The sequence below is a fragment of the Podarcis pityusensis genome (genome assembly GCF_964106645.2).
Source record: "Podarcis pityusensis genome assembly, chromosome: 15".
In the NCBI taxonomy this organism is placed as follows: Eukaryota; Metazoa; Chordata; class Lepidosauria; order Squamata; family Lacertidae; genus Podarcis; species Podarcis pityusensis.
The window spans coordinates 35763444-35788058 of record NC_138040.1 but is presented as its reverse complement, the minus strand read 5'-3'; the positions used below and the strand labels follow the sequence as shown (position 1 = coordinate 35788058).

Below are 24615 nucleotides of genomic sequence, written 5' to 3'. Positions count from 1 at the left end.
GAATGAATCTAAGCATTTTGCCTTATATGGGATTCTGAAATCTTGGCTACAAAAGATTGATGACAATGCTAATTTTGGGTCCATCTGTATTTCATTCTTTGCCCTACATATGTCTTTATGGTTTTTGCAGCTTGCGGGTGCAATTCTTATCTTTGCATGACAGGCGACATTCTTGCCACAGAAAAGCCAGAGGCTTCTTCACACTTACACTGCTGTGTGCAGTTATCACAGCAGGGTTATCACAGTTCAAGGATGCATTCCTTACAGACAAAAGCACTTGGGAATGTGGAGATGGGGCAATGAGGGGTGTGGTCCGGGGAGAGTCCCAAGGACCAGGAAGAAAGGTCTGACGGGTCGTATTTGGCCCCTGGGGCTGAGGTGCCCGACCCCTCATGTAGCAGTAAATGTTCCTGTGGCTCAAGATCACAAACCAACTCCTGCCCCCACCAGCTCGCAGCTGCACAAACAGGAAAATGTGCCCTCTCCTTCTCTCCCTGCCTCGCAACACGCAAACCGGGGTTGTTCATCAGCTGGCATAGAGGAGAAATTCTTTCCTCACCCCAGACATTGCGACTGTCGTGTTTTAATGGAGAACAAGAACCTATCTGCCGAATCTTTGTTAAAGGGGGATAAAGAAATTGGCTTTCTTTCATAAGTTCACCCCACCCAAAACCGTCCTAAGAAAGTCCGTCCACTCTCTGCATGCGCCAAACGGCCTGTATCCTGTTAGACCTTCAGCATGTGCTTTTAATTACTGCAGTATTAGCAACAACAGAAAGAGCTGAGAGAGGGAGGGAGCTTGAAGCAGAAAGACTCTCTCTCTCTTTTTGTCTTGCTTCCTTTCTCGACTCCCATCTTCTGCTTTTGGGAGGCTGGGGGGGTAGGGGGGGCTTACTCTCTCTCTTCATTTGCTGCACGTCTCCATACCACTGGCTGCTTTCTGACCGAGGGGGGCGAGCATCACTCCACATCCTTTTTTGGTTGGGCGCAGAGAGGAAGTTTATTGTTTTAGCAGCCCTGTTTCTGGAGCTATTATTTATCCAAGTGGATTCGAGTGTGCTTGAGAAAATAATTGTCTGTTTTCCTTTCAGCTCCTCATATGAGAATTTTATTTTATTTTATTTAAGGAAGAAGGCGGGGGCGGGGGGAGGGGAAGAGAGAGAGAGAGCAAGAGAGCACGGCAGCCAAGCCCAAGTCCCGCAATCTGATAGTGGCTGATTGTGCGCAGCTCTGGTGGTGCGGTCACAAGTGCCTCTGTGCCTAGCAATTAAGCGGCATTAGCTTCAAACTGCTGGAAACTCGAGGTGACTCAGTGTTAGGGCCGCGCTGGATGCAATTGGCTCGATGTGCTGAATGGCACTGGATCAAAGTCAAGCCTGGCTGGGTTTATACAGAAGTCAGCTCTCTATGTTCATATCCACACCATATATATATATATGTGCCATAGAGCATCATCAACAACAATGGGTGCTGGGAATTGTAGCTCTCTGAAGTCAGCACCGTTAGGGTTCCCAAGATTTTCTATGACTGTTCAAGCAGTATAATAGTGCATTGAATGTGTGGTGTAGATCTGGCCTACCAAGGGAATCACACTGCACTCTGCTCTGTTTGGCTGAGAAACAGTTCCCTTCTTTGAGGGAGATTTCAGTTTGGTCGGTTTCCTCCCCCACCCTCCTAATCCTCACATTGTTAGGAGGGATATTTCCAGCCCTCGCTCAATTAGGCGATGACTTTATTGTTTGGCTTTGTGTTCCCAAGAGGTCAGCGCAGGAGGGTGGTCAGAGCAGAGCCCACGTGTTGCAGAACTTGTAGCTGAAAGTTGTTGTACGGTCTCTCCACCCCTTGTATTCCTCTTGCAACGATCATCAGTTTGGAAGGGACGTCAGAGATCACCTAGGCCCCATCTGCACTATGCATTTAATGCAGTATTATACTACTACTTTAAACAGTCATGCTGTCCTCCTAAAGGGAACCCTAGGAGTTTGCAAAGGGTGCTGAGAGAAGTTAGGAGACCGCTGTTCACCTCACGGAGCTACAACTCCCAGAGTAGCTTAACAATCAGTTCCTCTGCCCAGGAAACTCTGGGAATTGTAGCACTGTGGGCCAATAGGGGTCTCCCAAAAACTCCCTGGACCCTTAACAGTTTGCTTGGATAAAAGAATCAACCGAGTAGTATTCCCTGCACCTAGTGAAGGTGATGGGAGAAGGGATGAGTGAGAGATATCATTTTCCCAACAAAATGTTGTGGTTTGGCTTTTGAAGGCAATGAAAATGCAGTTTATGGCATAACTGTACCTCAACTTGTAGAGCACAGGTTTTACATGCAAAAGATTCTGAGTTCAATTTTTGGCGTCTTTAGGTAGGGCAAAGTTACAGACTTCCCCTGCATGTGAAGACAGGCTCTGGCAGATTGAGTGGATGAGAATGATATAGTGGTACCTCGGTTTTCGAACATAATCCGTTCTGGAAGTCCGTTTGAGTTCCGAAACGTCCGAAAACTGAAAGTGAAAGCCTCAAAACGCAAGCCTCAATATGGAAAACTCAAAATGGAAGCCGCGTTTCCTGTTCGAGTTCTGAGGCGCGTTTGAAAACTGAGGCACTTACTTTCGGGTTTTCAGTGTTCAAGTTCCAAAATGTTCAAGTATGAAGGCGTTCGAAAACCGAGGTACCACTGTATAGGGTCCAACAGTCAAGAAGATGGTTACTGCCCGTGCTGTAGAGGAAAATGAGAGACTGATGGGAATTCTCAACCTTGGAAGGTAGCCCATCTAGGAGTAGAAAAGCTCTGATCCTAAACCTCTGCTGTCTTGCGGATGTACTCATTTGTGAGAAAGGCTTTGGGAGCAAACCCCAAGGAAAAATCTGTATCTGCTACCTTGTTGGATATATTCAGGAGACTGAAAGGCTAAGGAGTAAAGCTATAAAACTCTGGAGCGGAGTCCCTAAGACATCTTGTACACCTTCTTCTAGCACCTCCTGCAGCCAAACTGTTGCCAAACATCTTGCTCTGCTTTCCTTTGGACCACACCAGTGAGGCTGAGAGGAGGGGACTTTTCTTCTGGCAGCCCAGGACCTCCATATACACTGCCCAGGCTTGCGCCCTGGAGAGGACACTTCAGTGCTGCTAACGTTTGTTGTTTAGTCATTTAGTTGTGTCCGACTCTTCGTGACCCCATGGACCAGAGCATGCCAGGCACTCCTGTCTTCCACTGCCTCCCACAGTTTGGTCAAACTCATGCTGGTAGCTTCGAGAACACTATCCAACCATCTCGTTCTCTGTCGTCCCCTTCTCCTTGTGCCCTCCATCTTTCCCAATATCAGGGTCTTTTCCAGGGAGTCTTCTCTTTTCATGAAGTGGTCAAAGTATTGGAGTCTCAGCTTCAGAATCTGTCCTTCCAGTCAGCACTCAGGGCCGATTTCCTTAAGAATGGATAGGTTTGATCTTCTTGCAGTCCATGGGACTCTCAAGAGTCTCCTCCAGCACCATAATTCAAAAGCATCAATTCTTCGGCGATCAGCCTTCTTTATGGTCCAGCTCTCACTTCCATACATCACTACTGGGAAAACCATAGCTTGAACTAGACGGACCTTTGTTGGCAAGGTGATGCCCACAACAGCAAAGGACGGGGGCAAGGGATGAACTCCCATGCATGGCTTATAAAACCCGAGTTTACAAAACTATGGATGAACACTGCTGGTAAAAAGCAGTTTCCTCTGTTCTCTACAATGGAAGATCTACTTTGAGGGAAAGGCAAGCTGATGTCCTGCATCTACTAACTGTTTAATCTTAATAAAATAAAATGAATATCTGTCCAATGTCTCGGCAGCTTATCACCAGTAGTGATCCTGCAAGCAAAGTAAGGATGCATCTTTTATTAAGGACTGCTTGTTCATGTGGGAATAACCATGCCTCTCAACCAAGCTATTATTAGCAGCAACAGTCACTACACCCCAGAATTAGTGGGCATTTCTTTCCACCAAATCCCAAACAGTCTCCTTTCCCAAACCGAGATGTGCTATTTTGAAACCTTGGGATGTTGTGTGGTGTTGGCAATGGAGGAAGAGAAGCACTAAGTGACATAACAAGAGCACTGCCCAATCCAAGCAGAGATGTTCCATCTACTTCATCATTCTTCTTCTGACAGCAGGGCCACATCTACACCATACTGTGGGTGCCAGACCTCTGTAATCCCTGGGTCCAGCAAGTGCTAAAAGCTAATCATGGCAGGCTAGCATCCTGAACCCCTGGGCCTGGCAAGTGTTAAAATAAGCCAGGCTAGCTTCCGGATGAAGCAATTGCCTGGGTGATAGACCATTGGGGGCGGGGGCCTATGGGACTCATGACCACTGGATGTAGTGATGACTTAGATGATTTTAAAAGGGGATTATACCAGGGGTAGGCAACCTAAGGACCGTGGGCCGGATGCGGCCCAATCGCCTCCTCAATCCGGCCCACGGACAGTCCGGGAATCAGTGTGTTTTTACATAAGTAGAATGTGTCCTTTTATTTAAAATGCATCTCTGGGTTATTTGTGGGGCCTGCCTGGTGTTTTTACATGAGTAGAATGTGTGCTTTTATTTAAAGTTCACCTCTAGGTTATTTGTGGGGCACAGCAATTCATTCATTCCCCTCCCCCCCCCAATAGTCCAGCCCCCCACATAGTCTGAGGTACGGTGGACCGGACCACAGCTGAAAAAGGTTGCTGACCCCTGGATTAGACAAATTCATGGAGAGGACATGGCAACTCCCACCTTGACTCTGGGAAGCTGGCCTGCAGGATCTTTAAGAATTTGTAAGTTTGATTGTTTATTGCTTACACTCTCTTGCCTAGGGTTGCTTGCTTCCTGCAGTGTCAAATGTTAATTGGTGTGGTTTTTAGCTGGTTCCCAGCCACTCTGAAAGCAGGATCTAAATTTAATAAGTAAACCAGTTCAAGGAAAGGGTGGTGCTTTCCATTTGGTCGCCTGAGGCAAAACATGAACATGCTGCTGTCTCCCTAACTTGGGTTGCGTGGCACCAACCATAGAGCAGAAGCAGTGATGACGAGTCCCAGCGAGAACTTGCAAGATCTTGCTGAAGTCTCACAAGATCTCATGTGCTCAAGATTTCTTCAGGATCTTGCCGGAAGCCGGCGCTGCTTCTCTACCAGTGGTCGAGGTGGCAGGGCAGATAGGGGCGCCCCAAAAGGGCACTGCCTTTTGGACATCCACTGTCTGAGGCAGCTGCTTCACCCTGCCTCCTGAGTGGGCAGGCCCTGATGGAGGGCCTGAAGAAATTTAGGGTTTGTTGAGCAGATTGCCCTTTTCATAAAAGACATCTGCACCACCATTTGGATCCTGTCCTCTGCCACGCCCAGAGAGCAGATGCAGCCTGGGACACCTGAACAGCAAGGGAAATGGTTTTGATTTTCAAGTGAGGCAGGCTGGATGCAGCTTCCGGCAAGCCCACTGTCCTCATACCCCACCCCACCCCAGAAAAAACAAAACTTCTTCCTCCCTTTGCAACATTGGGCCTAGTCCTAGGCCCAACCCAATCTGGACAAGCCCTGTGTAAATAAACAGAACAAGAAGCTAGTCAATAACAGGAAACCAGCTAAGCAGAGCAGGCGGGAGACCCGTTTAGACAAGGCCCTGCAGCCCAGAGAATTTGTGTCCTGGGCCTGCTCTGCGATTCTGCCCTGCTGATAATAATAACAAGAAATTACTAGGGATGTTAATTACTAGTGGCTGAAATTAGGTAAAGAACGACTCCATGCTCATTTTCCAGTCTTAAAACCAACATCAGTTTACGATTATTATTTTTAATTTTTTTTATTAAAAAAAACACCTCGTGGAAATGTACCAGCGTATTCATGTAAATATATCCTACTTTACACAGTTTTGTCTGCAGCTTTGTCTGTCCAACACATTTTTGCAAAGCCGTTTCCCACATTTTAATTTACACTTTATCCTAGTATATTCATTTTTGTACACGTTACTTGGCTGGAGAACTGCATTGCAAAAATTCAGGGGACTGGATTTCAAAGGATGCCTGTGTTTCAGTTTCCCGATTGCTTCAGGGAATGCCAGTTAGGTCAGTTTGACTTTAGTTGCAAACTGAACTTAATTTCTTCCACATCCTTAGAATTGACTAGTTTTGGGGAAGGGTCATGTGGGAAGAATAAGGAATTATCTCCTTGTCTTATCGTGCATTTTGCTTTAGCCCACACTAGGAGTCTGCCTGCCAGATGGGGACTTCTCCAGCTGCCATTCCTGGGGTCTGAACTGGTGATGACTAACCAAGAAAGGAATCTTGGGGCTCATGGTAGAGAGTGATAATAAAACATTGCCCCAATGTGGGGCAGCTGTGAAAATGGAGAATCCCATGCATTGAATTGATTGGAAATAGAGCTGCCAGTATCTTGAATCTCTCAAGACTTATGGAAATCTTTGGTGTTGGCCACATTGGAATAATGGTTACAATTCTGGTTGGTTGTGGCTAGGGTTATTCTGCCCTTTGATCGTCACGCAGCACTGTTTCCTTTCTGCTGCAGTTTGTATTCTGCCACAAACTGCATTATTCGTCTCACTGTCTGCTGTGGTGAAATTACACAACTTACGTAATTTATGCAAATAGTTAAATAAATTACATTGTTCTGCCCTTTTCATTTCAATGAAAGGTACAAACAATGGCAATTGGGTGTGTGGGGGGGAACATAATCTATTAGGTATCATTAGGTATCAAGAATTTGAAGCAAATGATTCAGCAAAGGAAACACAGCCCAGAATAACTAAGGAGATAGTACAAGAATACTTGGCTAGTTTAGATGTATTCAAGTCTCCAGGGCCAGATGAACTGCATCCAAGAGTATTAAAAGAACTGGCAGATGTGATCTCAGAACCACTGGCAGTCATCTTTGAGAATTCCTGGAGAACAGGCGAAGTCCCGGCAGACTGGAGGAGGGCAAATGTTGTCCCAATTTTCAAAAAGGGGAAAAGAGAGGATCCAAATAATTACCGCCCAGTCAGTCTGACATCAATACCAGGGAAGATTCTGGAGCAGATCATTAAGCAAACAGTCTGTGAGCACCTAGAAAGGAATGCTGTGATCACCAATAGTCAGCATGGATTTCTGAAAAATAAGTCATGTCAGACTAACCTGATCTCGTTTTTTGACAGAATTACAAGCCTGGTAGATGAAGGGAACGCAGTGGATGTAGCCTACCTTGATTTCAGCAAGGCATTTGACAAGGTGCCCCATGATATTCTTGTAAAGAAGCTGGTAAAATGCGGTCTTGACTATGCTACCACTCAGTGGATTTGTAACTGGCTGACTGACCGAACCCAAAGGGTGCTCATCAATGGTTTCTCTTCATCCTGGAGAAGAGTGACTAGTGGGGTGCCACAGGGTTCTGTCTTGGGCCCGGTCTTATTCAACATCTTTATCAACGACTTGGATGATGGACTCAAGGGCATCCTGATCAAATTTGCAGATGACACCAAACTGGGAGGGGTGGCTAACACCCCAGAGGACAGGATCACACTTCAAAACGACCTTGACAGATTAGAGAACTGGGCCAAAACAAACAAGATGAATTTTAACAGGGAGAAATGTAAAGTATTGCACTTGGGCAAAAAAAATGAGAGGCACAAATACAAGATGGGTGACACCTGGCTTGAGAGCAGTACATGTGAAAAGGATCTAGGAGTCTTGGTTGACCACAAACTTGACATGAGTCAACAGTGTGACGCGGCAGCTAAAAAAGCCAATGCAATTCTGGGCTGCATCAATAGGAGTATAGCATCTAGATCAAGGGAAGTAATAGTGCCACTGTATTCTGCTCTGGTCAGACCTCACCTGGAGTACTGTGTCCAGTTCTGGGCACCACAGTTCAAGAAGGACACTGACAAACTGAAACGTGTCCAGAGGAGGGCAACCAAAATGGTCAAAGGCCTAGAAACGATGCCTTATGAGGAACGGCTAAGGGAGCTGGGCATGTTTAGCCTGGAGAAGAGGAGGTTAAGGGGTGATATGATAGCCATGTTCAAATATATAAAAGGATGTCACATAGAGGAAGGAGAAAGGTTGTTTTCTGCTGCTCCAGAGAAGCGGACACGGAGCAATTGGATCCAAACTACAAGAAAGAAGATTCCACCTAAACATTAGGAAGAACTTCCTGACAGTAAGAGCTGTTCGACAGTGGAAATTGCTGCCAAGGAGTGTGGTGGAGTCTCCTTCTTTGGAGGTCTTTAAGCAGAGGCTTGACAACCATATGTCAGGAGTGCTGTGATGGTGTTTCCTGCTTGGCAGGGGGTTGGACTCGATGGCCCTTGTGGTCTCTTCCAACTCTATGATTCTATGATTTACGAACTGAAAGGAGCAACAACAGAGTATATACCTATCATTTTTTACTGGAGTGATTTCTGTTCCAATTGCGGGACAAATAAGAGAACACCAGCAATTTTTGCTCCCGTTTCTGTCAGAATTCTCCAACATCCTTAGTTGTGTCTTCTGAGTAAGGATACAGGATACTGGAATGGAGGAACGACTGACCTGTTGGAATCTGTTTGTAGCACCTGGAGGCAAACAATGTGGCTGAATGTCATAGTTCTATAACTTAATCATAGAAACCGAAGCTAAGCAGCAAATTTGACATGTCTGTGGAGACCCATGAATGAATCCGACCCTGTGGTGTCTTTTCCTGTGAAGTAGCTGGATATTATGAACATAGGAAGCTGCCTTATAGACCTTTAACCCATCTAACTCAGTATTGTCCACTCAGCACTAAACCTTTGGGGTCTGGAAATGCAGTGCCCTCTGCATACAAAGCCATGACCTTAGAAGCTCAGTAGATAAGGGGAAGAGCTTATCGGTAGAGGATTTTAAAAGCACACGCACACAATCCTGACTCAGTGGAAACAGGAACTGAATGCGGCCCTCCATGCCTTTCTATCTGGCCCTTGGAATTCCCCGTAGTCCACACAGCTGCACTGCCTACTGGCCCTGCATTATACCCTCCTTTATGGTTTGTTTCTGGCTGAAATGTGCCCTTGAGCCCTGGCTGTGCTTCTCGCTTACCTGGGTGGGGAGGGTAGAGCGAGCTGTGCATTATTAACTAGCCTACTGCGTGAAAGCAGGATTTAATTCATTCCTCTGCCCATGTTTGCAACTGGACCTGCCCACCACTGGCATGTGGCCCCTAGAAGGATGCAACTGTGGCCCCTGGGCTGAAAGATGTTCCCCAGCTCTGGTCTAGAACTACATCTGCCAGGCATCAGCCCAGAAACCATGCCTCTGCCTTCTTAAAAGGATTCCATTAAGGAAAGCCTTGCTTGGGGGAAGAAGGAGGAACCGTATCTTTGCACGCAGGAGGTTTGAAGCTCAATCCTCGCTCTTGACTCTCTGGTTCAAAGTCTCAGGCCCCAGGGCTGGGAAGGAACTCCTCCTCTGCTGCTTGCAAGAGCAAATGACCTCCATGGTCAGTAAAACTGCATAGAAGTTGCAAGCCAAGAGAGGACATAATAAGTGCATTCTGACCTCCCCTCCCCGACTCATTCTGCTCCCCCTCCTGTCCTGCCTGCAAGATAAGAGGATGGGTGGACGGATCCGGGAAGGAAATGCTGGGTCTCCATCCTCTCTCGCTGCCTTGGACCTTTTTCAAGTCACAGGCAGGATCTGTCTCTACGCTGACGCTTGGCAAACCCGACTTGGTGTTTTGTTTTGTTTAAATCTCCCCCCACCTCTTGCTTGCCTGCCCCCACCTCCGGCTCCATTTTGCGTTCCAAGTGAAATTGCATCTGATGTGTCTGAGTCTCTTTTGAAAGTGGGACTGCTGAGGCCCCTTAATTGTTTAGGCGCCTTGGAAAGAAAGTTTCCCCATTGCTGCTGTTATCTTTCAAGTCCATGTTTTTTTCATTAACATAGTTCCCCTTTTAAACAAATGAGCCAAAATCCTGCGTGCGTTCTCTCTCTTTCTCCCTCCCTCTCTCTGTGTGTGTTGTCATACAAATGGAGACCCCACAGGCAGATGCTGGAAACGGATAGGCATAGGGTAGCTTTCCCAACCTGGTGCCCCTAAGGTGCTGCTAGACTCCTGACTCCCATTAGCGCTGGTCAGTGTGGCCCCTGGTAGAGCAACAGGTCAGGGGTGAGGGTTTTGTTTCAGTGTGCAGTTTGACACAAAATCTGGAGTTTGGAGGAAAACTGGTGCTTTTGGACAGCTGATAATGTGCAGCTTGAAACATGGGAAGGAAACTAGGCATGTTAGGCGTGTTGTGTTTGCTAACTGTTTACATGACAGGGACAGCATGTGCACAGATTGTAGCTTGCATAGCTCAGTTTGTAGAGCAAAAGAATCTCAATCTCAGGGTTATGCGTTTAAGCCCCTCGTTGAGTGAAAGGTTCCTACATTGCAGGGGGCTGGATTAGATGACAGTTGTGGTCTCTTCCAACTCTGCAATTCTATGAATCTATGAAATTATATAGGGACGCAGGTGGCGCTGTGGGTTAAACCACAGAGCCTAGGACTTGCAGATCAGAAGGTTGGCGGTTCGAATCCGTGCGACGGAGTGAGCTCCCGTTGCTCGGTCCCTGCTCCTGCCAACCTAGCAGTTCGAAAGCATGTCAAAGTACAAGTAGATAAATAGGTACCACTCCGACGGGAAGGTAAACAGCGTTTCCATGCGCTGCTCTGGTTCGCCAGAAGCGGCTTAGTCATGCTCGCCACTTGACCCAGAAGCTGTACACTGGTTCCATTGGCCAATAAAGCAAGATGAGCGCCGCAACCCCAGAGTCGGCCACGACTGGACCTAATGGTCAGGTGTCCCTTTACCTTTACCTTATGAAATTATATAAGGGTGGAATGTACTGCTTTAAACAAACTGCCATATAAACCACCTCATCCTCACTTTCATCTGCAGACCCATAATACTTTGCCATATCCTTCAATACCATCAAAGCCCTCATTGTTTTGTGGCTGCTACTTACTGAACTGAGAAAAATTCATAAATGAATTGTCAGTGTCAATGGATATTAGTTAGGCCTGTCTGCTATGGAGAAACCAACCCCAGGTACAGGGTGTAAGCTTAACGCAGGAGCAAAGTGTTGATATGCTTAGCTCCCCCCTGGTTTTTTTCAGTGTGGGGTGTCTGATGGGGAATTTGCTACAGCTGGAAAAATCTGCTTTTTACAAACCTGCGGGGGGTGGGTGGGGGTGAATTTGTGCAGTCTCAATGGAGTTCTTTCTCCCAGCCTTGCAACCCTTTCTAGCCAGTTGTCTTGCTTAACCTCCATGCAGCTCATAGAGCTGCCTGCCCTTACTGCGTTTAGCCCCTACTATCTGCACCTCTAACCCTACTTGACTCTTTGGCCTCATAAACATTGCTGGGGTGGGTTTTGTTTACTGCCAAAGTCAATGCAGCTGATGGCACAAAAGCTATTAAGGTTCTGGCTGAGGCTTAATGCAAGGCAAAGGGGGCTTCCAGAATGCCGCTGTTTTCGGGTGGGGATTCAGTCACATACTGGCACATCCAGGCTGCACTATTACTGTTGATGGGGTGGGGGTGTCTTGTACAACAAACCAGCTTCCCCCAAAGACCTGACTTTTTGTGACTAAGAAACTGATGGGAAAATGCGCTGGATGTTTTGGGTTAACACTTTCTTTGACTCTGTGCTGTCTAACCTCCCCGCAAACCAATCAGAATGAATGTTTATTAAATAGTCGGTTTCCCTGCAAACAATTCAGGATAGTGCTCAATGAAAAGTTTGTCTGGAAGCATCCCCATATGGTGCTCCTGGCAACCTCTAACCACCACCTGCAGTATTGCATCCCGTACTCCAGCTGCAAGAATCCTTCCATTGGTCTGCACAAACAGCAAAAAATGGCAATTGCATGGCTTATTTGACTCATCTTATTGACTGGATAGCTCAGCTGGTTAGAGCTTAGTGCTGATAACACCAAGGTTTCAGGTTCAATCCCCATATGGAATAGTTGCCTATTCTTGCATATCAGGGGGTTGGACTAGATGATCCTTAGGGTCCCTTTCAGCTCCACAATTCTGTGATACTATGAAACAGTGGAAGAGGGTTTGTGGGAAGCTGAGGGATATCCAAAGCTACGTCTCTGATGAAGAATACAAGGGGGGAAACGGTCTGAGCTTGAAGCTTTAGTGGGAATGAGAGGGTCAAGGATATTCTTTCCAAGCCATAAAGATGCAGATTCCTTCTCTTGGACGCTGGCAGCAGATCAGTCAGGATGCTGATTTTTATCTCGGCTGCCTGGGTCCTTGTCTTTTTTGGGAGGTGATCTGGATGTTATGGCAGAAACTTGGATCACCCAAAGTTATCTAAAAACCAGGCAAAGCTTTCACTTTCCACCTTGTGAACATGTCTTCCCATCTGTGTATGCAGCGGTACACCTGGTACATCTGTTCTCTCTGTTTTCACTGCAATGGCTGGATTGCTGAGCATTCATGGGGTGGGGCAGCTTTCAGATATGGGTGGGGAACCTCAGGCCCAGGGGCCAAATGCCTGGCCTCTGGGTCTCTGCACAAGCCACGCCCCTCACCACCGTCCTTGGCTGCAAAGTGCCCTTGAACTCTGATCAAGACTTTTGCTTGCCTGGATGGAGGGCATTTGTGTGTGTGTGTGTAGAGTAGCCTACTGTACAAAGTGGAAATTTACATTCATGGTGTTAAGTTGTGGGTGAACATATCAGACGACACAGCGATTCTTCAAACAGCTCTTGTTTATTCACAGGCCAGAACAGAACTGAACTGAAGGGTTCAGCCAGCCTGCTTATATAGAACTCCACTAGAACGCAACAGTAACCATTTTCTGTAACTATTCAATCACTGAACGTCACTTTCAATCCCTTATTTGCATATGTGGACCTGAGTGAAAACTATCTACAGTATCCCCCTGCTGGCCCAGGGTGAGAACTTCAGTACATAACACATGGCTCCACTCACTTTTGCCTCTGGCGCCACCCATTTCTGGCATGTTGCCTCCCCTCCAAGTGGGTCGCGCAGGAGGGAACCTGGTGTTCAGCCTGAAAAAGTTTCCCTACCCCTGCTTTAAGAGGGTGATATGGATGCACAAGTGATTTGTTTAGCTATCCAAAGCTGACTTTAACTGAATAAGGTGGTTGCTCTATAACTCTTGCCGTTTTTAGCTGTGGCCCTCCTGATGTTCTTGGACTCCAGCTCCCATCGCCCATGACCTTTGGCCACGCTGGCTGGACCTGAAGGGAACTGGAGTTCAACAACAGCTGGAGGGCCACAGATTCCCTGGACCTGTCAGAGTGGGTGCAAACCTGCTGGCCACACCCATCCCTTGCCAATGCGTCTGCTTGCCACATACCTTGGTCAACAAGCATTCAATGCTGGTGCTAAAGGAACTGCATTTTCACAGGGCTCTTTCTGTCCATTTGGGGACATTGGCCAATCCGGCGAAGGAGCCCTTGACAGGCGCCACCCCTTTCTTACTAATGCTGAATGTGCAGCTGCCAGGGGGCATGGTCAGCAAGGGCTTCCTCTACATCTCCTCTTGTGTTCTTTGAATGCATGAGAAGGTTCATTTGCAGAGCGTCTTCCTTCATTACTCATTTTAGATCAGAAGTGTGCATGCATTATGCTCCTGAAATGCCACTGTGTGCTCTAACACACTAAACTGTGGAAGATCTCTTCATTTGAATTTAAGGTGGTCAAGAAAGGCACTCGTGCGGTTCTGAAATTGTGGTTAGTAGTCATTTTGTAGCATTCTGGACTTTGGGAAGGAGTTCAGCCATGGAGCATTAGTTTTTCATGAAGAAGGTCCCAGGTTCAGACTCTGGCTACAGCTGGGAGAGAACCCAGCCTGAAATCCTGGGTGTCTGCTGCCAGTCAGGTTAGACAACACTGAGGTAGATGGACCAATGGTCTGACTCAGTCAAAAGCATCTTCTGATGGGTTCCAAGGGAGCACCTGAAGGCAAGGGACTGGCCCTTTTTATTCTGCTGGCTCAGGGAAAAGAGGATGGGAGGTAACTTGGCCTGGCTGGGGGGTAGGCATGTTCCCTGGCCTGTGTTCGAATGACCCAACAAAGGAAGATGTTTTCAGTCTGGCGATAGGCATAACTACGCATGTGTCAGCGGCAAAGGAAGTACTTAGCATAACCAATAAGGGGGAAATAGAGGCCAGGCTTTCCTATTGTTCAGAGAGGAAATTCCATCTGCAGTTGCCAGACAGGACACCACCTATTGCCAGCTGCTCTGGGGCCATGCATAGTTTATATATTAAGATACATGCTGCAGGCACATGAAGTTGAAGCTGGGCCAATCGCGACTGACGAGGGCCGGAACTTGGTTGGCAGAGCATGCAGAAGATCTTGGGTTTGATCCCCAGCATCTCGAGGCGGGGCTGGGAGAGACCCCTGTCTGAAAAACCTGGAGAGCCTCTGCTTGGTCACTGTAGACAATATTGATCAAGATGGACAAAGGGTCCGGTTTGGTATAAGGCAGCTTCCTTATATCAGAAAAGAAATAGGCTCCCAGAGCAAAGGTTTCGTCTCAGGGGCAGGAAACCTTTTTCTTCCTGAGATCCACATTCTTTTGTGGAAAGCCTTTCGGGGGCCACCAATGGTCAGGGGCCAAAGGCAAAACTGGGCAGAGCACTGGATGTGACTTATGTACAATAGGTGGCATTCCAGCCACGCAAAGAGGAAGAGGCTTCTACACTCTCATGCACACATCTCCCTATCTTCTTCCTAGGCAAGCTATAGAGGCATTTTGTCAGCTCATGTACACAGTTCAAGAACAGCTTAAGAAAGCGGTGGAGGAGGGCCAGTGATCTGTGCAATCTGGACAGGCTGGGGAGAGCTGGGAGGGTCAGAGAGAGAGTTATGGTGGGCCACATTGGCCTTCAGGCCTCAGGATGCCCACTCCTGCTTTATACCTAGGAGGTGTTTTTTGGCCACCCTCCTCCTGGAATAAGTGTTTTGCTTTCAATTGCTGCTAGCAGAGTTTGTATTTAGTGACCCTTTATTACATGAGGTTAAAGCCTGTAATCACCATGTGGGGCCTTTAAAGTAATAAATATCATTTTTGTCTCCACGCATACCTGAAAAACCGTTTTCTCGAGTGCATCTTTAAAACGCCCTGTGGCAGCCACCAGTATTACCTGCGTGTATCTTGTCAGATTTTTCTGTAGCTGAGAGTAGGAAAGCCCCCACCCTGAACCTTCCTAGTACAAACCAAAAGCCGGTTGATGGGAGCCAAGGTTGTTTCCTCTGGGATGACCCAAGGGGATGGCTTCTCTCTTTGCACAGTGACGCAGTGGCATCGCTGTGATGGCTGCCATAGAGCCTATTGAGAAAGTGCCCTTGCTTAAAAGGGTGACGTCAAGAGTCTGAAGTGGCTTCTGACTGCAAGCTGTCTAAAGCTCAGGGGCTGCTTGATGGCCCTCGCTGGTGGAAGGCAGTGTCTGCGAGGGCTAATTGCTCATTAAAAAAGCTTCTAATGAGCATCTGGGAGAATTGATGGCTGCTCTTCCTTTCTCCCCCTCCTTTCAGCATGGCTGCCTTCCTGCTCGTTGGGCCTGAGGCCAAAAGAAGGCCCTTTTTGTGGTCAGCTAAACTGTTTACTTTGGGACAAAGAGGTCTGAAAAGCCCTCAGCCCTGGCTGCTGCCAAAATGCTGAACTCGGACAGGGACACTTGAACTGCAAGCTTGTGAGATGAAGGAACTCTGCTGGACAGAGAGCAGATCTCAGCAGTGTGGTTGAGCAGAGTACTTTGGCATATGGCTGGATGTGTGGAGAACTAGCATTGAAGCACCCTGAGGACTAGCTGCCTGGAAATGGTTTTTACCTTTTTGTACCATACAATTAAAGTTAATGTCGTTAGCCCCTCTTGTATGAATTTTGAAGAACACCAGTGCTAGCAATGTGCGCTAACCAGATGTTAATAAGGTATTCCTCAAGGGCAGAATAAGGAATAGTGATTTATACCAGGCGCAATTAGAAGGAAATCAGGAGTCTTCCCACTTCACAAGGACAGTGGGAGAGTATACATGTAGCACATTGTGCTTTGGCTTTACCCCATCACAATTTGCCACCACACGATTGGGGAAGCGCTGCCGCTCAGTGGTACAGTATCTACAGGTAGGGCTTCGAGAGACCCATGCCTAAAATCTTGGAGAACTGCTCTGACTTGGTACAACGGACTTTCCCCTGCCCACTCCTGAACTAAGGTGCCGGCAGCAGTACTGTGGTAGACAAGATGCTGGAAAGGCAGTGAAGGACTTTTAAGCAGACCTGTTGAGATCCTTCCTCTCTCATAATATAGAACCTTTGGTCATCCAGGGAAGCTTCATGGTGGGAGATCCAGGGCAGATGAAGGAAACTACTTCTTCACACATAGTTTAAGTGTGGGATTCCCCACCGCATGAGGTTGTGATGGCTGCCAATTTGGATTAAGAGAAATTCATGCAGAAGGAAGGTATCAGTGGGTGAGTCATGGTGGCTCTCTGTTACTTCCAAGCTCAGAGGACAACAGCTGCAAGGGGGCTTTCCTTCTAATTATGCTAGCTTTTTAGTTGATTATCTTGTGTTTCTTCCAGCATCACTGAAAGAAACTGAGATCTTGATTTATATGTACATTTATTTCAATGTAATTGGTTAATTAATCAGTAAATGGGATAAAGGGCAGGCTAATTTTTACTATTTTAAATGATCACATTCTTTTATTTATAAAAGAATTATGGTACATATTGCAATAATTTATATTAATATAGTAGCATATCCTTATCTAGATAATAGATCTGTAGCCAGTTAAATTCAACAAACAGAAGGTAATATTTTCCCAGCTGAAATAGTAATAGAAAGGATTTAAATGAATGAATAAATGAAACAACAATATATAGGATAAAGGAAATTCAGATTAGTAATATTAGCCACATATGCACAATAATAATAATGAGTGGGAACACCACTTAGCATAAATTTGGGGGGAAGATCAGAAAATTGTAACATTTCTTTACAGTTCTGAAACCTTTTGTAATTCTAGGGTTCCAGAGACAGAAGAATTGGGAGATGTTGATAGTTTTAAACCATTAGAAAATGTCTAACCTTCTGAGAGACAAATTGTTTTCAAAAATCCAACCTGAGAGCAAAACACAAATCCATCTCTGATCCATCTGTGCCTGTGAGCAGCCTGTTCCCGTCCTTTGCCAATGGATTTGCACCCCCCTCCCTGCACTGCGGTGCCCATCCAAGCCCCATTGAACTAACTGCATGAATCCTCTGGGCTAAATGGGCAAGCTCACCCTCATCTGGGACCACCATTCAGGCACAGACAACCGTTGGCTCGGGGACAAGACTATAAAAATACTTTGAACCTTGTATACATTAGATGGCAAAAGGCCACCCAGACATAGTTTGAATTCCTCAACTGCAACGTCTCTGTACTCCAATCTGTTTCCATTCCGCACTGCTTTACAAGTGTACATTATATTTTGAATGGAAACCATGAGCAATAAGCATTTAAAACCACTGCCACCGCTACGATCATAAGCATTCCCAGCAGATGTGTGTTGAATGCGGTAATGGATACAGGGGAAGTACTGGGTGGGATACATTAATATGTGCTGGGAGTGTGTAGTCCAGGCTTTGCCAAACTGGTGCCCACCAGCTGCTTTGGATTACAGGTTCCCATCAGTTCCAAGTAGCATGACTGTGCTGCCTGGGGCTGATGGGAGTTGTAGTTCCCAATAGCTGGACAACACCAGCTTGTCAATGAAAGTCAACCAATCAATTTTATTGTGTATAGCAGGCATAGGCAAACTCGGCCCTCCAGATGTTTTGGGACTACAATTTCCATCATCCCTGACCACTGGTCCTGTTAGCTAGGGATCATGGGAGTTGTAGTCCCAAAACATCTGGAGGGCCGAGTTTGCCTATGCCTGGTGTATAGCCAAAGGCCTTTACAATGTACAGCAGGGGATGAGAGCAAGGCTTTCCTCCGAAATCACACAACATGACCTGTAAAAGTTGACAGCATAAAGATTTACAGCATAAAGTTTTAAAACCAGGAAGCACTGACATATCTAGACTGGAGCTTCTTAGTTGTCAATGGCTGTTGGAGTCCATTAAAAAGACCGTTCAGTTTTAATAAGACCCTTCTTCTCTGCTGGGCATTCACTGTTCAGTCTTATAGAGAAGTCTGTGTCTGTCGTTTCTAGTTCTGTGACTGCAAAATGTTGCTATGGATCACTCTTCTGCTGACGTGGAAGCAAACATCTGGAAGAGCACTTTGCAAATGGGTCTATATATAACTGTTAAGTAGCTGGGTGGGGCATCTTCCTATAGACTGCTATGCCGTACATTTACCCTATAGCTTTTGTACCATTCCCTACTCTCCTGCCCACCCTTGCTAACTGGGGTGTGGCTAAGGAATCCATCACTAAAGACCACACACCTAGTCCACTCCTTTAAGCCCTGGATGCTTGGTTAACGCAGGATGAATAACCCTCTCTCTCTCTCTCTCTCTCTCTCTCTCTCTCCCCCCCCCCCCCCCTCTTTCCCCAGGATTTTGAGCAACAACAAGATAGCAACTCTGAAGAATGGCTCTTTTTTCGGACTTTCTGCTCTCGAGAAGCTGTAAGTGCCTTTCTGTGCCATTGTGTACTCTGGGCAGTACTGGGCCCTTAATGAAGGGCTGAGGAATTAGTGACCAAAATACAACAAAACTGAAGTCTGGGCTGTGTGTGTGTGTGTGTGTGTGTAGGAATTTTAATTGCCACAGCAAGAACTAGAGTGACTTGAGAGAGAGAATGTGGAAGCTGTTACATTTTGGAATTCTTAGTAAAGCAAATGAAGGATGCATCTGAGGCCACAGCTTCAAAGATCTGTACTGCGCAATGACTCTGAACTGTTGTTTATGTGGTTCCTTCCAAGTTGCTGGACTGTATCCCACAAAAGGTTGTGGTGCAATAAATTAAATTGTGAGCCTTTTAGGTACCACAAAACACTCTGCCTGCCCGCCCCCTTATATCCTGGATATCAACCTGGGAGTATCATGTGCTGAAAGTTCATTGTCCAAAAAACCAAGGGGTCAGCTGGACATGATGCTGAGTCATCGTGTAGATGGCAGATTCCCAGTGATGGGAGTGCATGGTTTGGGGTGAATTGCAGCTTATTTTGGCATGCAAACACCAGCCCTTTATTCAGGCTGCTTGTGCCCTCTGTAGAATTCTTCCTACTGGAGCAACCTCTACCGCTTCAGAGAACAACTTTGAACATAGAATTGTAGTATTGGAAGGGAGAGCCGAGGGTCTTCTAGTCCAACCCACTGCAATGCAGGAATCTTAACTAAAGCATCCGTGACAGATGGCCATTCAACCTCTACTTAAAAACCTCCAAGAAAGGAGAGTCCATCACCTCTCATGGGAGACTGTTCCATGCTTTTACTGTCAGAAAGTTTTCCCTGATGTTTAGTTACAATCTCCTTTCCTGTTTGGACAGCAGCTAAGATAAGTACCCAATCTAAATCACACCCCCCCCTCAAAAAGCAACTGGACCCCTCCAAACTGGGGGTTTTGCGAGAGTCTTCTGTTGATGCAATAATAGTCCTTTACAGTGGCACCTCAGGTTACATATGCTTCAGGTTACATACGCTTCAGGTTACAGACTCCACTAACCCAGAAACAGTGCTTCAGGTTAAGAACTTTGCTTCAGGATGAGAACAGAAATCGTGCTCCGGCGGCGCGGTGGCAGCAGGAGGCCCCATTAGCTAAAGTGGTGCTTCAGGTTAAGAACAGTTTCAGGTTAAGAACGGACCTCCGGAACGAATTAAGTCCCTAACCCAAGGTACCACTGTATTGGTGGATTTATACTGGACCATTCACACACAATTCGATTTTACTAGTTGTTCTGTACCGCTTCCCCATTGTTGTTGCAATAATCCTGTCTGGAGGTGGGGACTATTGCACTACAGAGCAACAAAAATGGAACAACAACAACAACAAAAATGTTTGAGGTGTGAAGAGTTGCAGGGGTTCATTAGGAAGTTACAGGACACGCATTGACGGGAAGCAAAGCAGTGGGCCCACTCCAAAAGTTTGTTGCAAACACAAATGGTATTGAAAGCATTGTTGTGCGCAACTTCCCCAATACCATACTGATCACAGATCATCGCGAGTGCATGATAAACAGGATGTTTGGAGGGGCCAACTGCTGAGCCTCCTGGGGGAAAACACACACAAGCACGTTGCAGGTGTTTTCCTACTCTAGCAGAGGTAATGGCAGCTGTGGGAGGGAGTGGTAGACCAGGGAAATGGCATGCAGCAAAGGGGTTAATTTCCCCTCCCCCAGCATCGGTGCTCTGATCCAGCACCTCCCCACCCACTTAGAGGCAGTTGTTTAAAACCTTTTTAAGAAGCGGGGAGATCCGCACATGGATCTACCACATCTGCTTCGACTCAGAGATGTGCAGAATTAATCCAGAGTGAAGTAGACTGGGGCAGGCTGTGCTCTAAAAGAGATCAGCCTTGGTCTTCTGGCAGAGGGGAAGCAAGAGGAGACCAATCTGTGGGGCCCAGTCTGAAAAGCAACATTGTCCCCTCCAACAAAGTCAGCTTTCTTATCTCCTAATGAAAGGCATCTCTATGGCTCAAGGCTTTCATAAGGAGAGATTTATGTGTTCGTGTCCCCAAATCATATGGATTTCATTGGTAGGTAGGTATGTCAGGGGATGGGGGGTAGAATATACTGAGGAGTTTTTGTTCCTAGACACTGAGCATAAGCTAACCTCTTGTGTACCACCAGCAAATTTGCGACTGTGGCTTGATATATTATTGAATGAGATTTTGAAAATTCAGCTTTTCATGGACTGGGCTGAAGCATGCAAGCGAAGTAGAGAGAGATTGGAACTGGTGCAGTTCCAATAGTGCACAGTCTGCTTAGGGAAAATCCAGCCCCGCCCCCCACTCCCCCCCACCCCCTGCCCTAGGAGAAACCCTGCTGCAGACCTGTGTTAAGACCCCTGCCGGGTAGGCATATATAACCCTGCCTAATAAACCTCTTACCGTATTTTTCACTCTATAGGACGCACCAGACGATAGGACGCACCTAGTTTGGGGGGAGGAAACAAGAAAAAAAAAGTTCTGAATCCCAGAAGCCAGAACAGCAAGAGGGATCTGGCTTCTGGGATAGCCTCTTGCTGTTCTGGCTTCTGGGATAGCCACTGGGATAGCTGGTCTAGCTTTGTGCGAAGCCTCCGCAGGGCATGGGGAGCCTTCATCCCCGTGCCCTGCGGAGGCTTCGCGGGGCCATCCATAAGCCAGAATAGCTAGAGGGAGCACTGCGCAGCGCTCCCTCTAGCTGGTCTAGCTTTGCGCGAAGCCTCTGCAGGGCACAGGGAGCCTTCATCCCCGTGCGCAGCGCAAGTTCCCGCTGCGCTCCAAAGGCTTCAGGTGGCTATCCCTAAAGCCTTTGGAGCGCAGCGGGACCTCACGCTGCGCTCTAAAGGCTTCAGCGAAAGCAACGCGTAGCCTCCGCGCTCTGGAGGCTTCGCGTTGCTTTTGCTGAAGCCAAGGAGCCTGCATTCGCTCCATAGGACGCACACACATTTCCCCTTAATTTTTGGAGGGGGAAAAGTGCGTCCTATAGAGCGAAAAATACGGTATATATTTGTGTCTTTATAGAGCCTGCATGGTGTAGTCAAGTTTCAGGGAGATAGGGCTGAGAGGGATAGATAGGCTTGCTGCAGATTAGTCATAGTGCTATTTACACTTTTAAAAATAAATAGATGAATTGATAAATAAACCCAGAACAAAACAGTGTAAATGTGGCACATATGAGACATCTGCAACAGGGACACTTTCTGTTCTGAAAGTATGGTGCGCTGATAAAGAGCACTGGTCTTCAACTGGTGGGTCAGGAGTGGACTTGCTAGTGCAGGCATAGGCAAACTCGGCCCTCCAGATGTTTTGGGACTACAACTCCCATCATCCCTAGCTAACAGGACCAGTGGTCAGGGATGATGGGAACTGTAGTCTAAAAACATCTGGAGGGCCGAGTTTGCCTATTCCTGTGCTAGTGGGTCACTCACTGTCTGTTCCAAGGTGCGTCACAACACGAGTTCTGCCACCATGCCAATGTATGGCAAAAGGTTAAGAAAACGGGTTGCCAAATGCATCTTTGAGTTAAAAGTAGGTCCTGGGTCCGAAATAGTTGAAGACACTTGATTTAGCATGTTGAATTTTAGACAGGGAGTCCTGTGCTCAAGCATCAGGTCAAGCAACGATTATTGGGTGACCCTGAGCCTGTTGACACGCACGGTCTCAGAATATTATTCTACCTTGTTTTGAGGATTGTTGTGAGAAATCAAGGCACAGGAGGGAGACGTACAGAGCCCTGAGTACCAGGAAGGAAGGAAGGAAGGAAAGAAAGAAATATAATAAATACATTTGGAAAGGGGAGGGGGGCAAAATGGTTTCCCAGCTACTGTTGAAGGGGACATGCTTGCATCGCTCAGGCTGCAAAGGCCTGGATTTATTTGATGCTGCTTCTTTAATGCCTGTTTGTTTCATTCTTCTCCCCCACCCCACTCTTTTTTTTTATTTTTTTGAAGTTGTGGGTCATCCCCACCCCTTGATCCTGGCACAAAGCTCTCATTAATGGCAAGGGATTACTGTTCCCCCAAGGGCGAGGCAGCAGCTGGAGGAAATAGCTGGAGAGCTGGTCCTCAAGAGAGCCCTGCCTGTCTTGGGGCTTCCAAAGCGATAGTTTTAGCAAATGGACACTCATGACACTTTCAGGAGAAAGAGAGATTCCGCCCCCCCCAAACACCATTTCCTCTCTCCCCAGCTTAGAGCTTGCTAGGCAACCCTTGAACTTGACTCCTGAGCGTGTTCTTTTAAAACCTGGTTTCCTCCTCCCACTTTTTGACTGCCAACCTGGAAAACTGTGTCTAATTGGGTTGGACCCCGGGGTGCTGAAAATCTCTTTAAAGTCTCATTGTTCTGGGAGCCCTGAACAAACAGCCAGGCCTGATCCCAGCCTGCTCGAGACGGCATTAACCCCGCGGTCACCTCTGGAATGTTCAAATTACGCTGGGAGACCGGAGCTGTCAGTCAAGGGATGCCTTGGCTGCCCCACTGCCCTCTACGCTCTGGATTGCGGCTTGTGCATGCCAGAAGCAGCGCTCTGTGTAGCTCAGTGGGGAGGGGGGTGTGGAGAAGGAGGGGTGAAGAAAAGGATTGCGTGAGACCAGAGATGTCTTCCTATCCTTGTGGGATTGCGTGGCAACTGCAGAGAGAAAAGTAGGCACTGGTTCATTGGGGAAAGGAGATGTATGCAGGTATGGGTGAGATCTGATTCCGTTCACATTTAAAGGCAGGCCTACTTCTAATTGGGATGCAGGTGGCGCTGTGGGTTAAACCACAGAGCCTAGGACTTGCCGATCAGAAGGTCGGCGGTTCGAATCCCCGCGACGGGGTGAGCTCCCGTTGTTCGGTCTCTGCTCCTGCCAACCTAGCAGTTTGAAAGAATGCCAAAGTGTAAGTAGATAAATAGGTACCCGCTCCGGCAGGAAGGTAAACGGCGTTTCCGTGTGCCACTCTGGTTCACCAGAAGTGGTTTAGTCATGCTGGCCACATGGCATCGAAGCTGTACGCCGGCTCCCTCGGCCAATAAAGCAAGATAAGCGCCGCAACCCCAGAGTTGGCCACGACTGGACCTAATGGTCAGGGGTCCCTTTACTACTTCTAATTGGCACTTTCTGAAACAATACGTGGACCAAAACACAGTCATCTTTTGAAAATGTGCATTTTTCTGAATTTTGCAATGCAGTTCTCAAAACATCAAACGTGTACACAAAAATGCATATGCCAGGGCAAAATGTGCATAGAAATGCACATCTGCTCATGATAATTGCTCACAAATATGCACTCTATTAAGGTGAACTGCGTAGAGAAATGTGTATATTAGAGGAAATTCACGCTAAAATGCTGATGAATTTTCCTGCAGACTTAAAAAAAATGAAATGAAACATTTCAAACTGACGTGGGAAATGGGAAGGTTTGAACTCAAGACTGGAAAACAAGAAACTGTAATTGATAGATTTGGGCATCCCTAGTCACATGGCTTAATATCTTTTGGCTGCCCTCAGCAACATTCATGAACAAACATCTTAAAGCCTTAAAAAAAATATTTTTTCCATCATGCGTTGTTAATGAAAGCACATATCTCTCTCTGTGTATTAAATTAGTTTGATAATAATTAACTATATTAAATCTATTAGTTGTGTATTTAATTATATATAATATAATTATATGCAATAATTATATATGCAATAATATTAAATATATTGCAAACACTTTAATTTACAGTATGGAAATGTAATTCAGTGCGTGGCCAGTGGGTTCTGAGTCGAAGTATTCTTGCAGCCCACTTGGTACAAGAAGTTGGAGCGTCCCGAGTTAGAATTTGTGAGGAGGAGCACTGATTTTGCAGCAGGCCAAGGGGGGACGAAGAAATCACCACAACAAATGCCGGAGTTACTACTGTACCTGTGGAGTTGAGCCATGCTGCGTCTTATCTTATTTTGTGGCACCATTTCTGAGGCCTGACAATGTGGACAGGACACTTGTAGGTTCACCCC

The 24615-nt window shown here is 46.8% G+C and overlaps 1 protein-coding gene across 1 annotated transcript in view; it reads left to right on the top strand.

Moving 5' to 3' along the window:
• The window catches only part of ADGRA2 (adhesion G protein-coupled receptor A2), a 111689-nt gene that overhangs the window by 19219 nt on the left and 67855 nt on the right, over window positions 1-24615 (top strand). The window contains exon 2 of the mRNA XM_080982329.1: window positions 18540-18611. Within this exon, the coding sequence (XP_080838455.1) occupies window positions 18540-18611 (72 nt within the window). The remainder of the gene's footprint in view (window positions 1-18539; window positions 18612-24615) is intronic.